General features: G+C 31.6%; 1 protein-coding gene across 1 annotated transcript; it reads right to left on the reverse strand.

The window, feature by feature from the left end:
- Nucleotides 1-461: 461 nt before the first annotated feature.
- LOC139866531 (SNF1-related protein kinase regulatory subunit beta-2-like) lies at nt 462-3,981 on the reverse strand. Its single transcript, XM_071854786.1, has 4 exons — nt 3,557-3,981; nt 2,267-2,442; nt 2,000-2,162; nt 462-1,080 (listed from the first exon to the last, which is right to left on the reverse strand). Exons 1-4 carry the CDS (start codon nt 3,752-3,754, stop codon nt 754-756), a joined length of 864 nt encoding a protein of 287 aa, XP_071710887.1. The 5' UTR covers nt 3,755-3,981; the 3' UTR covers nt 462-753.
- Nucleotides 3,982-20,155: the final 16,174 nt, after the last annotated feature.

The following is a 20,155-nucleotide window of genomic DNA, read 5'->3' on the forward strand; positions in this document are numbered from 1 at the left end:
AGTGTTAAACGCCATGAAAATGGTAAAATCAAATTTTCATGGTTTGTTAAACTTGCTGAAAGTTCAATTTAGGTTCTAAGCGACAGCTAATTGTCAATAAATCGACGCTTACTGTTGACTCGATTAATAGAGCCATATGTTCTAGAAAGACACTGTAAATATTATCACCTCCTCACTTGGCCTAATTTGGAAGGTAGAAAATAAGAAAAGTAAAGGTATAATTTTTCCTAAATTCTTTCATTTTCTCATTGGAAAATCTCTAATGAACCTAAATCCTTTTACTTCTTCACAAATCATTTATTTTCTTCATAAAATCAAAACTCTAAAACACAATGTTAAGGTCTTCAAATCCAAAACCTTAACATACATTGAATATCATAAGGGTTTATACAATTATACTTGCATAAGCAGCAAAGCGTAGAGCTTCTTGTAGCGTATAACATCAACACACTACATAAATGTTCTTTATCAACCACTTTAAAATTTTCCTTATTAATGTTTTTATCGGCACGTAGCTAAAAAACACATTGTGTGTGACATAAAAGATGCCGATTGTGCCCCCAATAAGGGTGTTTGACATTACATTCTTACCTTTAAACGAAACACTTCTCGAGTATTGGTAAGATTGAAAAACATGACCATTTTGCAATCATGTCATGGATACAAATCTATAAATTCCTACACTGTCATAAAACGCAGAACTCATGATCGCATATCGTTCCGAAAATCCTCTCGAAACATCCTTTGACAAAGTCATTGATGTATAGACTTGTACAGTACAACTGTCACGTACTTGGATAGGAACCGATGAGTGGATCCAAGGGCTACAACCGAATCACTACTCTTACCTTTTTGCATGTAAAGATGGTTTATAACTACGTGTTGAGGTCTAGATGAAGGTGGTGGGATCTCCATATGAGGTGAAGGCGTGTTTAGTAGTGTCATTTGTAGATGAGGTGGCACTAGCGGCGGCTCATTTGCGTAATCCTCGGAACCGAGTTGTAGATTGTTGTAACTTGAATCTGGTGACTGAGGTGGTTCGAACCCAGATATGCTTTGAATGTCTTCGGGCACATATTCCTGTGCCAAATACAAGAACCTTTCCATTAATTAATTTCACATAAACACACGGATTACGAATCATGTAAATTTAAAGATAACTTCTAACCATCACTAGATAGCCCACTGGTTGGGGCCCTGAGTTACTTGCAAGAGGTTTCAAGTTCGAGTCCCGTCTAGGACGAATATTTAGTGGTGGCCAGGGATGGGTTGGAAACAGCCAGGGAGTAATCAGAGTATGGGGTCGAAATACTCGCCCTCCCAGGTAGCCCGAACAGGGAGAACCTTCAACCTTTTACCTTAAAGATAACTTCTACAAATATCTCCCTATCCAAAATTCTAATTATTTGTGTATTACAAAAGACGATGATGTGTGTGTAAGAGTAGCAGTTAAGGGCTTCATTGATAGCTATAAGTAAGCATGCCAACCAATTTCGATGTTGTCGCAACATTTATTGCAGTTTTAAAACGATGAATGTTTACTGGATTTAAAATGAATATTTTAGTGTGGGTAGAAATGAAGTGATATGTCATATGGGAATCAAAAAAGTAGGCTGACTTGTGTAATTGGTATGTAAATCAAAAAAGATTTAGTTCTAACTAGGCAGGGGTAATACAGTACATCAAAGATTTTTATACTTACAAACTAAGATTTGGAGACACAAAATAAAGGGATACAATGTCTATTAACAAAAGGAAAAAAGAATACAGCTTTGTATCAGTCTTGATCCAAAGCAAACTTTATCATTAAAAACATGATACCTAGCAACTTTATATCAGTGCGTAACCAAAGCCTACTTTAAAGTTCATGAACATGACTCATAGCATCACTTGTAGTTGTAAAACATATATTCAATTTAAAATGACAACAATAAATAAATAAACAAATGAAATTGTACTTTGAAGTAAGCAATTATATAATAATGGATGTAAATAATACCTGCAAATCTAAGGTGTTGTAAGTATTGCCTGCTTCATCTTGTGTCCAGGGCAGATCAGGAGAATACCTCCATTGACCATCAACAACAAATCTATATTGGTAAACACCCGAAGGGAGAACTTTTAATATGATGAAATCTTTTCCTGATCTCTGCAACGGCTTCCTATCAAAAAATTTTGAAAAACGGATCATGTATTTCATTAAAATAAAGGCAACTGTTGATTAATATTAGAGTAAGAATAACATGTAGACAAGTGTTTTACTTACCTTGTTTTCCAATTATCCCATGAGCCTTCGACAGCAACTTCGTTTCCATCATAACTCCATGTAATCATTGTTGGAATTCCTTGCTCGGTCATCGTGTCCTCGTAGCTGTTGGAGGTGTGCATCCATGAATTGCTCGACTGCATCTCATCCGGTCTTTGTAACGGAGCTACAGGTACCTGGAAAAAAAAACAGATATAAACTTCTTCCTAAAATGTATTTCCCATTTTTCCAGTATATAATTTTTTTGGCTCTGTTCTTTTTAGTTTGTAAAGCTTAGAAAGTACACAAACTTAGATGTGTGGGACACTAAAACATACTTGTTAATCAAATTGGTGATACAAGTTAAAAAAATTGCATAATATAAAGGGTTTGTAGTTTGGGAATATATCAAACTTTATGCCTTTTAGTATTGTATGCATCCAACTTTAAGCCTCCTATTGTATGCGGGTTTAAGACCATCTATTGTATGCATTTAACTTACTAAGGTATACATAGAACTTACAATGGTATGTATAGAAAAAAAAAACAATTTATGTAGCCAAAAACAAACAACAGACAGGTTTGAAACTCAAAACACACAACAGGAGCTTTCGATGTTAGATGCATAGAATAGTAAAAGGTGTAATGGTGGATAAACTCTCAAACTATAAACCCTAAAAAGAAACTAAAATCATAATGAACTTTGTTGACAAAAACTCATTCCAAATACCTCAGTCATTGTATTTAGTTTGTGTGATTTGTAGATTGTGGAACAATGAAGGCAAAAGAATATGGCTTTGTGTGCTTATTAAAAGAAATTGCAGCATTATTTGCAAATCAAATTTCAGAAGGCATGTATCTTATAGATGTGGTCAAAAGCCAATAACATACACAGTACATATTAACATATTTATTAAAGCTACTCACTCATAGTCATTGCATTATAAATAAACTTCTCATTATGTTATTAGGATAAGGATATTCAAGTACCAATAGTTAGCTTGGGTATAATAATCCAATAACAGTCCATTTAGACCGTCCATATCCACGGATAATCGGGTGGATATCTACTGGATCCGGTATCCATTGCCATCCCTAGTTAGGAGTAAAACATTTCTAGAAGTAGCTATCTATCTATTTATAAGCAATTACACATTAAATATCTCTAACAAACACCAGATTTAAAACTTTATTATCAATCATAACAATTAAAGGATTAAACCAGAAGTAAGAAAAATATAAAAACAGATCTAAGATATATTGGGTGGTGCATTAGGTTTAGGGTTTTTATAGAATTAAAATAGTGTATACCTGAGGAGTAAACATCAATGGAGAACCAGAAACCCTAGGGCTTGGAGGTGGAGAGTGTCCCATAAATTCAGCGTCATCAACACCACCGCCGGTAGTTGTACGGCCAACATCATCTTCACCATTTGCATCGTTACCGATTGATGATGTGCTGCCACCACCACCGCCACCACCATCTTCTCTACCATTTACGTTTCCCATATTTGTGATAAAAACGCAGATACTGGCTGATTATGATTAGCAGAAATTAATCAATAATAGTCACCAGATCCGAACTTTAGATGTGAAATCGAAAACACAAAGTGCAGAAGAACAACGAGATTTAAGAATCATGCACACAAATTTATCGATTTTGGGTGAATTAAGTGGTGATTGGTGAAGGAAGGGATATTGACGAACACCAAAGGGATATAATTGTTTGTGTTTTTTTATCACTCCCAATCAAAATTCATTTTAAATTTTAATAAATTTAAATTTTTAATTTATACCGCATTTATAAAATTAAAAAAATACAATTCAATTTAAATTTTAATAAATTTAATTTTTTAGTTTATAATGTATTACTTATTAAAATTTACAGATTTAAAATAAATTAAAATTAATGTATCATATGTTATCTATATATCTAACTAGGTTTATTAATAAAAAAAGCCCATGTTTTAAACAAAATATAACAATACGCCTTCACAATAACATCATTACAAAACGCCTTCGCAAGACGCAGAGTGCTCTTCGGAACTTGTGACCACCTTGCGAGCGACCACCTTGACTCGGTTTAGGCTATTTGCACGGTCGCCAGAACCAACTTGCGATCAGTCGTTTGTAAGGTCGCAATATCAATTCGCATGGATGCAAGACCACCTTGGGATTTGTGAGGATTTGTGAGGGCAGTTTCATTTTTTTTTTAATGACGCATCGTTATGAATTATTTTAAAAAATAGACTTTTGAATTTTTTTTATACACAAAGAGTAAAGAGACGTATGCTAGAACATAATCCAACAATTAAGAACTAAACGGTTTAAAATATAAATGATTCATAAATTGTAATAGAATTTATAATAGCATGTTTGATATTATATTATAATTAAATAAACACTCTAAATAATGTAGATTTTTTAATTTAATTAGCTTAGTTAGAAAAGAAAAAAAAGGGGAAGAAACAGCTCCAGTTAAACTTTGTACATCTAATTTACAATAATTATATTAGCCAACACTTAGGAATAGTAATTGGGTTACATCATGATGACATCACCTATTTTGTCATTAGTTTTTTTTTTTTTTTTTTTGTACGAAACTCTGTTTGTCCGGCCAACGAAGTGGGCTAACCGGCCACTTCCTAGTTAAAAATATGATTTAACAATTTGAATAGGCAAAAATTGTTTTCGATTGAGTCAAAGGAAGAGAGTACTGGTACGATGTTAATGAAGGGTGTATTTTGACACAGTCATATGATGTTAGCCCACTATTGTACGCATTATTTATAAAGAAATTCCAATAATTGACTGGGAATATGTATTAAAATGTCTTAATCAGATATCAAGTATGCTCAAAAAATAAGATTTTGATTAAGGCATTGATGTGAGTTCCCAACAACTATGAAAAATAATACTATTCTTATTTTCAATAACTATCCTTTTGAACCCTTGGACGTCACAACAACTTCGATTTAATTAAATCTGGTAATGTTGTAAATTTAGTAGTTAAATATGGATGATAATTAGTCAAATATGGATAGTAAAATTTGTACTATATATATGTGCATAATGTAAGTTACAAAAACACACATATACAGTAAATACATCACACCTCTCTTCAACCTCTTTCTCTCATATATCTTCTACAACACATCTCTCTTTTATTGGTTCTTTCAATTTGAATATATTGAACCAGACCACTAAAGGTAGTTATAAGCCTACTGAAATATAACACGTTATCAGCACGAAGTGCTCCGTATAATCAAGGTTTATCTAAGCAAGCACACGTCACTAATCAAGGTAAGAAATTATCTAACTTTTATTAACTTCACTAACATTTATATTTATGTTATTTAAGTTATATATGGTCGGTTATACCGCATGAATTATATTTCTGTAATCTAACTTTTATTAACTTCACTAACATTTATATTTATGTTATTTAAGTTATATATGGTCGGTTATACCGCCTGAATTATATTTCTGTAATCTAACTTTTATTAACTTCACTAACATTTATATTTATGTTATTTAAGTTATATATGGTCGGTTATATCGCCTGAATTATATTTTCTGTAATCTAACTCTTATTAACTTCACTAACATTTATATTTATATAAGACTTCATGATTGTACGCAACACGTCATTTGACAACACGGTACTTTATGTACGCAACACGTCATTTGACAACACGGTACCATGGGTCGAGATTAATTCCGATCAATACGAATGTAACGACCCGGATTTTTCCGATCGTTTTACACTTATAAGATTAATATTTACATAAATTAAAACTTACCAACATGATAAGCAATCTAAATTGTTGAGATTTATGATTTTGAAAAGAGTTTTACATAACGTTTAACCGTCTAGTTTGACCGATGATATCACGAACTATACAATATATGTTAATTATACGTTTGTGTATATATATGTATATATACATATTTAACATGATTTAAGGATGTTTAAATATCTCATTTTGTATTAATAACAATAAGTTATAAGTATATTTTGAAACTACTAACTTAAGCTTTCAAAACGATAACTATACGTAACGTTATTTGACATAAATAATTACGACCTATAATGTTTATACATATATCGTATATATAATGTATTTAATCACTTTTAAAGACTTAAATACATAAAACAATATAAGTATATTCACAAAAGATAGCTATATTTGAATCCTCATTCCATTTTTCACAAGATTTCTATACGTATATCTAGAGTATATGTACTCGTATCATACCTAGCTTCTATACGTATTTACTATTGGTATATACACATCAAATCACTACCAACCAGCCCTTGTTCATGCCTTATGTATAAGGTAACTACTTTTGTTATTTAGTATGACAATTTCACATGATTAAAAGATCTTTTCACAAAATTACAAATTTATACACCTTTTACACCACCATAAATACATGCATCCATTTTCAATTTTTAGAACATCATTTCTCTAGCTAAACACACACACTTACTATCCTCATGTCTCTCTAAGAACTCCAGCAAAAATCCTCTCAAGAATTACCTTAAACACCACCATAAAAAGATCAACAAAAACACTACAAAAATACAACTTTCAATTCAAGTTTATGTCTTAAGTTGCTTCCAATCTTTCATCCAATTTCATCACTCTTTTGGTTCTAGGTTTTTACTCCTCTTTTACAGCAATCTTGTCCAAGTAACTTGAGGTAGTAACTTTGTTCATAACCTTATTCGATTCATATATATATAGCTATCTTATTGTATGGTATACAATTTTAACAACAAAAACATAGTTTGAATGATTTCAAACTTGTTTGCAAACTAAATAGATCCTTCTAACTTAACTTTTAAAATACTTCAATACCTGTAATATAACTTAAATATATGCTAATTTAACAAGGTATAACTTGGTTTTTCAAAGAATACCTTAAAAAACTGTTTTTATGACGTCGGAGTGCAACCGGGGGCTGTTTTGGGTTGGATAATTAAAAACCATCTTGAACTTTGAATTGGAGGTTTATATTCTGGAAAAATGATATTTCTTATGAATATGTTAACACATAAAAATTTCATGATTTAATTCAAAGTATAAGTATTTTTAGAAAAATAATCATTTAAGGTTGTTTAAATAAAGGAAAATGTTTAACTTCATAAGTTTCACTAAAGTTTCACCTATGCCGTGTGATTTTGAATACCAACCAAGGTATTTTCAGTTCATAGTCTTAAAGAGGGACTCGATCCAAGGAGATGGCAAGTTGAATCAATGAAAACGGATTTGTAACGAAGAAACTATGACCGAAACAAAATTGGTTATCCAAGACTTGTTTAACTTCGGGATTAATTGGGAAAAATTAAATAAAATCACATCTTTCTAAAATAACATGATATTTTATATATATGTACTCATAATTCAATTTTATATGGTTCAGGATCACCCGTAAACAATACGAGAAGATTAATCATAAGATCCCATGATTGTACGCAACACGTCATTTGACAACACCGGTACCGTGGGTCAAGATTAATCTCGACCAATACATATACGATGAGGGTTTTATTTATTTCATTGGAGGTTTATTAAACATCTAAATATGAACCATTAAAATTGAATTACTAACAACGAACTGCTAACTACGGACTAAGGAATTATTCAAAGTATTAAAAGTATAACAAGTATATATATGTGACGTTTGTTTAAAAAAGAAAAGGTATTGATATATTATATATGGATAGGTTCGTGATATCAATCGGAGACCAAGTCGAAATTACATATCTTCAAGACAAAAGTGAGTATATAGTCCCACTTTTAAACTCTAAATATTTCGGGATGAGAATACATGTATTTTATGTTTTACGCTATGGACACAAGTAACTGAAAAATATATTCTACGTTGAGTTGTACCACTGGCATACTTCCCTGTAGCTTGGTAACTAATATTTACAGCGGTATTGTAAACGCGAATCCTGTTGATAGATCTATCGGGCCTGACAACCCCAACCGGACTGGACGACCAGTATTCAACGGTTGCACAGTACTTCGTTTCGTGACTACACCTTGGTACGGTGTAGTAAGATTTCATAATAAAGGGAATATGCGACGTGATTAAATGTTAAGTATGGTTACCAAGTGCTCAACCACTTAGAATATTTTTATTAAAATGTTTATATATGAAATCTTGTGTTCCATTGTTATAACGCTGCTAGCATCAAACCTATATATCTCACCAACTTTATGTTGACGTTTTAAAGCATGTTATTCTCAGGTATGAATTAAGTCTTCCGCTGTGCATTAGCTCATGTTAAGGACACTACTTGGGACCTTTTAAGCCATGATACAAAGACGTTGCATTCGAGTCATTGGAGTTCAATAGAGAATATAAATAAGTAAATGACAGATTAGGTCATTTGGATATTATGAAATGTTAGACGAAAATGTCAAATATTGATGTAATGATAGTTTGCCTTTTAAGAATAAATGCAACGTTTGTAAAATGTATCATATAGAGGTCAAGTACTTCGCAATGTTATCATATGTTATTGTATTCGTCCCTATGGATTGGGTCGGGTCGTCTCATGTGGTATCAGAGCGTTGGTCTTAGCGAACCAGGCCTTGCATTAGTGTGTCTAACTGGTAGTTGTTAGGATGCATTAGTGAGTCTGGACTTTGACCGTGTCTACATGTCAAAAGTTTTGCTTATCATATCTAGTCGAAAATCATCTGCTTATCATCCTTAAGAATTGCCTGCTTAGTATTCTTAAGTCTAGACACGTCTTACTGCATTTGGTGCATCGATAGTGTATAGACAAAATTCGTATCCTAGCGTATCTGTTGCTATAGACATTGCCTGACGAATTTCAAAGATTCTCCGTAATTCACGGGATTTTGAGTATTATAAATACATATGTAAATTATGTATTGAAGAATACCAAACCCAACTCCTATAATCTATTCCAAACCAAAAATTCATTTCCCCGACTGTACAAGATGAACTCCGCGTCCAGTTCGAATTCCTCCGACTCCGACAGCTACACTGATATGGATTTCCATTCGGGCTCCGAAGGCAGCGTCACTGGAATGGATCAACCAATTTCTCATCATCTATTCTGGATGAATTGGGGATGGGTTCGTAGTATACTAAATTATTGGAGACAAGAAGAAGGTGATCCCTTTCACCCACCGAATTGCCCCATTGGCGACGAACCTGAAGCACTTACCGGCGAACCTGTTCGAGAAACCATTTTCTCTCTCATTTCTCGAGTATCTCGTCACGATTATATCCTATCCCATATTTCGGATCTTGTTCATTCGATCACTCCAACCGCCAATCATCCTGGTGTACTAGCAGAAATTAACGAACTTCGCGCTCGTGTGACGGCTTTGGAGAACACGGTGCGAAGGTTACAAACACCAGCAGCAGCAACAGCAGCATAACCAGTACCGTTAACAACATCAACCTCGCAATCTTCAGTACCAGTAGCATCATCGACGTCAACGACATCATCAGCATCAACACCAACCGTATCATTACCACCACCAACAATCACATCCGCACCACGTACCTCAACATCATCATCTGAACTTCGAATATGATCTTTGTTCTACATATCATTCTACACCGATTACCTCTTCTTTACGTATCGTTCTTCGTTCGACATGACGATTATGTAATCTCTAATGATTTGGAGATTATGTAATCTAGTAATAACGATAAATCAAATGAGTTGAATATTTTATTGACTCATTAAATTCATAGTTACCTCCGAAGAAAATATATATGCAAATATATTTTCATAAAGATTGTAATTAAAAATTTCATTCGTACAAACTGTTAATGATGAAAATATTTTAACGGGTGGGTAGTACCCAAGGAATATTTAGAATTCACATTAACAAGTTACACTGTACATTCTTCGAATCTGATTCAACGATCATTTATTATCCTACTTACAATTACCGATATACGTATCCGTTCACCCCAGATTAACCATTTCCATTTAAATTTCATATTTGGATTTTTACCTATCCGAATCCAACAAGTGGCATAATGAAGAAACATTGGCAAAATAAAAATTGTTAGAAACAGATGAATTAATTAATTGAAATTGTGATAGGATTACACGCTAACTGTTCCAGCTAACTGTTCCCAGCTAACTGATTAATATTTAATTTATCGCAATTTACATTCTTGCAATTTTAATTTCTGTACTTTACATACCGTCGGGACACATGTACAACAACACGTCGGATTAATTCTGAGACAACACGTTGTATAATGGGTCATGATATATATTTATTTATTTTACGCATTTTAAATAACGGGACACGTATACAAGGTTTCGACTTATCATATTGATCCATCTATATATATATTTCGGAACAACCATAGACACTCTATATGTGAAGGTGGGAGTTGGCTATACAGGGTTGGAGTTGATTCCAAAATATATATATACTTTGAGTTGTGATCGACACCGAGACCAGTACACGGGTCACGATACGTATTAAGTAATTCGAATATTATATATTTAGTTCATATATGAATTTATTGAACCATTGGACAATCGGACTATTGGACTGCTAACTTTGGACAATTAAAAATGAGTTAAAGTGATGATTATTACATATGAAACTAAACAATCCTTCAAGTTTGCCACTTGATTCTATTTTAAACCTCATTTGTATCTTGACGATTACAATTCGCATTCACAACTTTTCATGATTCTTGAAAACATCTCGATCGAGAAGTTCAACCAGCCGCACCTCGTCTACGGAATAAAGATTTATGCATACAGTTATGCACCTAAAAATTTTTGAACTCGAAGTTATAGTTAAAACGTATCCGTATCGAATTCCTTATCATCCATTAGCAAAAACAATCACGCGATTCCTTTTCAATTAACTAATTTTGTCACAGCTCCACTTCGATATCTCAGTAAGACTACTCTTATTACAATCTCGATATATATATATACGTTGTTCTTTCACCATCGTTACCGGAGAACCTTTTATATTCCATCATATTACCATCAGCGTTTAATCATCTAAAAATACAATTCTCCTTAAACCATCTTGGTTTGATAACCAATGACCCAGATCCGATAACTTTGAAAATACTGACGAAGCAGCATGTTGTAGAAGGTCTTAATGACCAAATGTTGATGATAAAAGAAGGAAGTGTTAGGAACGCTCGATAGAAAATTGGTACTGAAAACCGGATTGAACAAACCATGAAGGAGACTCTGAACAAGTTACAAGGACTAAACTTGTACATAAAGAATTATGACGATTCTGTAGCAAACACCTTGCTTCTGAATCTAAACCCTTACGGGTCAATCTTCATCATCATCCTTCGACATTAGAAATTCCAAGATATTATCATATCTTTCATTATAAATATCCTCAATATTTCTGAAGATATTTTCACCACTATCCTTATCTGAAATCATTTATCTCTCTGTAATATCTGCGTTACAATATAAAGGAAACTGTGTTAGTTTCTAAATCCTTCAAGTTTAAAATAGGAATGTTCTGAAGCAGTGTTGGGAACTGATGCATGAACTAGTATAATATAATGAAACTTGATCAACTTCATTATATTACAGTAAGTCATGTTAAGTTTCTAATGGAATATGATGATTCACAGTACCGTCATCATGTGCCATGTTACACGACTTTTACATTCTATCCAATTCCGAAACATATTAAGAACAAATCATCTTGATAGTTCTATTTTCCTGGATATTCTGGTAATTTGACAAATCAAAATCGTGCCATTACCATTCCTTTCTTAGAGCATTAGCTATGTTCATTCCGAATTTCATACCTACGAATTTCGAACTATTGATCGCTTGACTCAAGGACGGGAAGAAGAAACGAAGGGACAAAGTCCCAAAATAGAAATTGGGGTATAGATTACAGCAAATAGGAGAGAGTATTAACTATGGATGACAATGATTATGGAAAACAGAAGCAGGAGCATCGAAATATAAGGAAAGATATCAAACCCAATAACCACCCAGAAACTACAAACCGTGTGTATCAATACGTATGGCGACGTAAAGACACGGGAGAATTAGAAACGTTATAATTCCAAGAAAATCATAAAAGTGAATAGATTCTTCTAGCGGTAGATGAAAGAGAAGAATGAAAGATATGAAAGTTAGAAGTATAACAAAAATCAGAACGGGATGAAGCATTTTAAAGGATACCTTAAGGTATGAATTAGAGGAGGAAGAGTAAGAGATGTGAGGTATGGAAGTAAGAAAGGGAAGGAGGTGGATTTATAGTGAAATATCTGACAAAGAAATCGAAACAGATTATCGCATTAAATCAAAGGAGATCCTGTTTTCTAAATCATCGAAGAACCAAATCTTATTACATAAGATTTTCTTTAAATCCCTTAAATTCTGGAAATCAATCCTAATCTCGACATCGGTTAAAATAATTCGATATTCACTCATTTCATTCTTTTGTGATAGCTTCACTCGTGCGCTTCACATGACCGAATCATTTTATCCATATCTTCCAATAATGATAAAACTCTATTAATACCTCATATTCGTCATGAAAACATTCCTATTGTTATTTATGACAACCTCTACCAAATTTCGGGACGAAATTTCTTTAACGGGTGGGTACTGTAACGACCCGGATTTTTCCGATCGTTTTACACTTATAAGATTAATATTTACATAAATTAAAACTTACCAACATGATAAGCAATCTAAATTGTTGAGATTTATGATTTTGAAAAGAGTTTTACATAACGTTTAACCGTCTAGTTTGACCGATGATATCACGAACTATACAATATATGTTAATTATACGTTTGTGTATATATATGTATATATACATATTTAACATGATTTAAGGATGTTTAAATATCTCATTTTGTATTAATAACAATAAGTTATAAGTATATTTTGAAACTACTAACTTAAGCTTTCAAAACGATAACTATACGTAACGTTATTTGACATAAATAATTACGACCTATAATGTTTATACATATATCGTATATATAATGTATTTAATCACTTTTAAAGACTTAAATACATAAAACAATATAAGTATATTCACAAAAGATAGCTATATTTGAATCCTCATTCCATTTTTCACAAGATTTCTATACGTATATCTAGAGTATATGTACTCGTATCATACCTAGCTTCTATACGTATTTACTATTGGTATATACACATCAAATCACTACCAACCAGCCCTTGTTCATGCCTTATGTATAAGGTAACTACTTTTGTTATTTAGTATGACAATTTCACATGATTAAAAGATCTTTTCACAAAATTACAAATTTATACACCTTTTACACCACCATAAATACATGCATCCATTTTCAATTTTTGGAACATCATTTCTCTAGCTAAACACACACACTTACTATCCTCATGTCTCTCTAAGAACTCCAGCAAAAATCCTCTCAAGAATCACCTTAAACACCACCATAAAAAGATCAACAAAAACACTACAAAAATACAACTTTCAATTCAAGTTTATGTCTTAAGTTGCTTCCAATCTTTCATCCAATTTCATCACTCTTTTGGTTCTAGGTTTTTACTCCTCTTTTACAGCAATCTTGTCCAAGTAACTTGAGGTAGTAACTTTGTTCATAACCTTATTCGATTCATATATATATAGCTATCTTATTGTATGGTATACAATTTTAACAACAAAAACATAGTTTGAATGATTTCAAACTTGTTTGCAAACTAAATAGATCCTTCTAACTTAACTTTTAAAATACTTCAATACCTGTAATATAACTTAAATATATGCTAATTTAACAAGGTATAACTTGGTTTTTCAAAGAATACCTTAAAAAACTGTTTTTATGACGTCGGAGTGCAACCGGGGGCTGTTTTGGGTTGGATAATTAAAAACCATCTTGAACTTTGAATTGGAGGTTTATATTCTGGAAAAATGATATTTCTTATGAATATGTTAACACATAAAAATTTCATGATTTAATTCAAAGTATAAGTATTTTTAGAAAAATAATCATTTAAGGTTGTTTAAATAAAGGAAAATGTTTAACTTCATAAGTTTCACTAAAGTTTCACCTATGCCGTGTGATTTTGAATACCAACCAAGGTATTTTCAGTTCATAGTCTTAAAGAGGGACTCGATCCAAGGAGATGGCAAGTTGAATCAATGAAAACGGATTTGTAACGAAGAAACTATGACCGAAACAAAATTGGTTATCCAAGACTTGTTTAACTTCGGGATTAATTGGGAAAAATTAAATAAAATCACATCTTTCTAAAATAACATGATATTTTATATATATGTACTCATAATTCAATTTTATATGGTTCAGGATCACCCGTAAACAATACGAGAAGATTAATCATAAGATCCCATGATTGTACGCAACACGTCATTTGACAACACCGGTACCGTGGGTCAAGATTAATCTCGACCAATACATATACGATGAGGGTTTTATTTATTTCATTGGAGGTTTATTAAACATCTAAATATGAACCATTAAAATTGAATTACTAACAACGAACTGCTAACTACGGACTAAGGAATTATTCAAAGTATTAAAAGTATAACAAGTATATATATGTGACGTTTGTTTAAAAAAGAAAAGGTATTGATATATTATATATGGATAGGTTCGTGATATCAATCGGAGACCAAGTCGAAATTACATATCTTCAAGACAAAAGTGAGTATATAGTCCCACTTTTAAACTCTAAATATTTCGGGATGAGAATACATGTATTTTATGTTTTACGCTATGGACACAAGTAACTGAAAAATATATTCTACGTTGAGTTGTACCACTGGCATACTTCCCTGTAGCTTGGTAACTAATATTTACAGCGGTATTGTAAACGCGAATCCTGTTGATAGATCTATCGGGCCTGACAACCCCAACCGGACTGGACGACCAGTATTCAACGGTTGCACAGTACTTCGTTTCGTGACTACACCTTGGTACGGTGTAGTAAGATTTCATAATAAAGGGAATATGCGACGTGATTAAATGTTAAGTATGGTTACCAAGTGCTCAACCACTTAGAATATTTTTATTAAAATGTTTATATATGAAATCTTGTGTTCCATTGTTATAACGCTGCTAGCATCAAACCTATATATCTCACCAACTTTATGTTGACGTTTTAAAGCATGTTATTCTCAGGTATGAATTAAGTCTTCCGCTGTGCATTAGCTCATGTTAAGGACACTACTTGGGACCTTTTAAGCCATGATACAAAGACGTTGCATTCGAGTCATTGGAGTTCAATAGAGAATATAAATAAGTAAATGACAGATTAGGTCATTTGGATATTATGAAATGTTAGACGAAAATGTCAAATATTGATGTAATGATAGTTTGCCTTTTAAGAATAAATGCAACGTTTGTAAAATGTATCATATAGAGGTCAAGTACTTCGCAATGTTATCATATGTTATTGTATTCGTCCCTATGGATTGGGTCGGGTCGTCTCAACGAATATGATGGGGTCTTTATATGTTATCTAACATTTATGATTACTTATGCAATTAATCAGTATTTATTTCATGCATACTAATGTTTATTCTTAAAAGTAAATCTTAAAAGTTAAAATAAGAAAAAATAGTTTGTATTTTTATTAAAAGTAAATCTTAAAAGTTAAAATAAGAAAAAGTAGTTTGTATTTTTATTAAAAGTAAATCTTAAAAGTTAAAATAAGAAAAAGTAGTTTGTATTTTTATTAAAAGTAAATCTTAAAAGTTAAAATAAGAAAAAGTAGTTTGTATTTTTATTAAAAGTAAATCTTAAAAGTTAAAATAAGAAAAAAAAATCTTGTCCTTTATATTACTCATACGCGTTTTGATATAGTGACTTTATTCGTTAACGTCAACTAACGACGTTACAACGGTCATATATACATAACGGTTGTTAACGTCAACTGACGACGTTACAACAACTATATTTTTCAAATATAAAATAAACATCTATGTTTTCACATTTTCACAAATCAATCTTCATTTTTCAGATTACTACTCTCAATAAGTTTTTGTAAAAATGATTCACACAAGGATGATTTTTCCTATTGTATTGGTCATATTAACTATCATCATTGTTGCTAATATACCACCGGGTGAACCTATATTCTATCCTGCCCTTGTGGTTTTATTATTTGTAATCATACCATTATTCTGTTATTTGCTACTTATGAATTTATAATGATTCTAATTTCATTTTATTATTTGTCTATGAATAGAAGTTGATTATGATTTATGTTATTCATCTTTTTGATAATAGAAAATGTCGAATTTGAAAAGGCTTAAATTTGCTCATTTAGAACAAGTGGGAACAACTACTTAACATGGGTTATGAATGTAGAAAAACATCTCGAATCAAACGGTATTTTAGAAACCCTGAATGAAAATAACAATTATTCCGAACAAGAGAAAGCAATAGTAAGTATTTTTCTTAGCAAATATATTGACGATTCCTTAGAATCTACATATTATATGATCGAAAATCCAAGTGTATTATGGAAAATACTCAAAGATAGATACGATATTAATTATCAAAAAAAAAAATAATAATAATAATAATAACGGTGATCCATGAAAGAATAAAATTAAAGATACTAGTAGACGCTCTTATAAGAATTCCGGAGATTCTTATTAATGATCTGGTAACGTGGATCATCAGTCTAGTATTTCTTGAATACATGAACATCTTGTTTAGCTCTACAAATAAGTCCCAAAAGAAAAGAAACGAGAGTGAATCTGTTGACAAATCTTGATTAAATTAACCCTGAGCTACCTTGAGACTTGAATGGTTTGAATTTTCTAAGATGCCTAGTTTTTTATGTATCACTCATAAATAAATGATTTTAGACCATAACGCATATGTTTTATTAAGTGTTATCTTTTATGTACTTCAGATTATAACTTGTTTGCAGGTAATATAATTTGATTATCTTGCTGAAATATAACTCATTATTTGCTTATCTTATTTGAAGTTTTAGTATGAATCCTGCAGAAATACAACATCAATTAAATGGTAAAGACCTATGTATTGCAGATAGTAGTAACATACACACTATGATCAAATCTAAGAAATATTTCATTGATTTAAATCAAATGAAGGAATTATAAATACTATATCAGCTCTTGCAAACTTGATATAAGAAACGAAAAAGGCAAAATTTCATATTACCAAATGGTACGAATTTTTTGGTAAACAATGTCTTGTTTTCTCCCAAATCAAAGAGAAATTTGTTAAGTTTCTCTGATATATATCATAATGGATATGATTATCAGTCAATGATAATCGAAAATGAGAAATATCTATGTAGCACCGAAAAGCGCATATGATTAAAAGCGCATATGATAAAAAGCGCATATGATGAAAAGCGCATCGCATATAATTAAAAGCGCATATAATGAAAAGTGCATATGACAAAAAGCGCAGCACATATGATTAAAAGCGCATATGGTGAAAATGATATATGATGAAAAACACATATGGTGATTAATGAAAATCACATATGGTGATTAATGAAAAGCACATATAGTGATTAATGAAAAGCACATATAGTGATTAACGAAAAACACATATGGTGATTAATGAAAATCACATATGGCGATTAATGAAAAGCACATTGAGAAATAATCACCAATGTTTCTTGAAAGAATTCAATGGTATATATATGGACCAATTCATCCATCATGTGGACCATTTTTCTAATAGACGCATCTAACGCATGGTCTCATGTTTGTGTGTTATCAAGCCATAATATGACATTTGCAAAGTTTCTTGCACAAATTATTAAATTAAGAACACATTATTCTGATTACACCATTAAAAGGATGAGACTTGATAATGCTGGTGAGTTAACATCTCAAGCTTTTAATGATTATTATATGTCTACAAGGGTTGTTGTTGAACATCCAGTTGCTCATGTGCATACACAAAATTGGTTTAGCTGAATCAATAGATAAACGCTTACAGCTAATAACTAGACAATTAGAAATGAGTACAAAACTCTCAATATTTATATGGGGACATGTAAATTTACATGATGTGACATTAATTCGCATTAAATCAAGTGCAAGTTATAAATATTCTCCATTACCAACTTAATTTTGGTGGAGACCAAATATTTTCCATCTTAGAACATTTGGTTGTGCAGTGTATTTTTAATTGAACAACCACAACAAATGGTTCCTCAAAGAAGGATTGAAATATATGTTAGATATGAAACATCTTCAATCATAAGATATATTGAACCCATGACGGGTGATGTTTTTACAGCAAGTTTTGTCGATTGTCACTTTAATGAAACATTGTTCCCTATATTAGGGGGAGAAATGAAATATAAATAAAATGATGTTTCATGGTGTGAACATCAATTAAGGAATATTGATCATCGCACAAAAGAATGCGAAAAGAAAGTTCAAATATAATGCATATGCAAGAACTTGCAAATTAATTACTTTATGCATTTAAAGATACAAAAAATAAGTGACTAAATCATATATACCAGCAGTAAATGCTTCAGCTTGAATTGAAATTACAAAAGCTGGCAATAATGTCACTCATGAGTCTTTGCTACGGCAGAAACGTGGGAGACCAATTGGTTCCAAAGATAAAAATCCTCGAAAAAGAAAATCAGCTGATAATGAGGTAAAAGAAAGTGTTCAACAAGAACCACAAATCAATACTCCTTCTGCAGAGGATATTGATAAATGTAAATACATAAATTGCAATAAATTATGCAATATTATGAAACTGAAATGAAATGAAAAATCTTGATGAGATATTTTCATATAATGTTACAATGACATCATGAATAAAGATGATGATCTGGAACCAAAATCTGTCATTGAATATCAAAATAGACGTGATTGAACTCAACGGAAAGGAGCAATACGAGCTGAATTAGAATCACTCAATAAAAGAAAAGTTTTTGGATCAATCGTTATCACTTTTAAAGATGTGAAACAATGGGATACAAATGAATTTTTATCCGAAAAGAAATGTGCAAATGAAGTTACAAGGCAAAACTAGACTTGTAACTCAAGATTTCCCACAAAGACCAGAAATGAATTAGGAGAAAAACTTATCCTCCTATAATGAATATAATTACTTATTAGATACTTAATCAACCTGGTAGTTATTTAAATGCATCTCATGAATGTTGTTACTACTTATCTGTATGGATCACTTAATAATGATATATATATGAATATACCTGAAGGGTTAAGGTATCATAAGCATCTAATGCAAAACCCAATGGAATATATTCCATTAAATCACAAAGATTTCTAAATGGGTTTATACAATCGGGACGTATGTGGTATAATCGATTAAATTACTACTTGATAAGAAAGGGTATACTTATAAACTTATTTGCACGTGTGTTTTATAAAAACAATGTTCGGATATGTGATCATAGCTGTTTATATCAATTATCTTAAATAAAGAAATCTATGAAGCCATTCAACTTCTAAAGAAATATTTTAAAATAAAAATAAAATCAAGTATTACGTTGATTTACATATTGAGCATATAACTAATGACTTACTTATACATCAAACAACTTATACCGAAAAGATTTTAAAATATTTTAATATGGACAAGACAAAAACCATTAAGTACTCATATGGTTGTTAGATCTTAATATTGATACTAATCCATTTCATCCTCTAGAAGATCATGAAGATCTTCTTGGTTCAGAAGTTCCATATTTTAGTGCAATTGGGGCTCTTATGTATCTTACAAATTATACAAGTTCTGACATTTCTTTTTCAGTTAATTTGTTGACAAGGTTCAGCTCAGCCCCTACCAAAAGACATTGGAATGGGATCAAACAAATAGTTTGATACCTTCGGAGAACTACTGATTTATAATTATTTTATTCTAACAACTCGAAAC

The sequence above is a fragment of the Rutidosis leptorrhynchoides genome, chromosome 9 (genome assembly GCF_046630445.1).
Source record: "Rutidosis leptorrhynchoides isolate AG116_Rl617_1_P2 chromosome 9, CSIRO_AGI_Rlap_v1, whole genome shotgun sequence".
Classification (NCBI taxonomy): domain Eukaryota; kingdom Viridiplantae; phylum Streptophyta; class Magnoliopsida; order Asterales; family Asteraceae; genus Rutidosis; species Rutidosis leptorrhynchoides.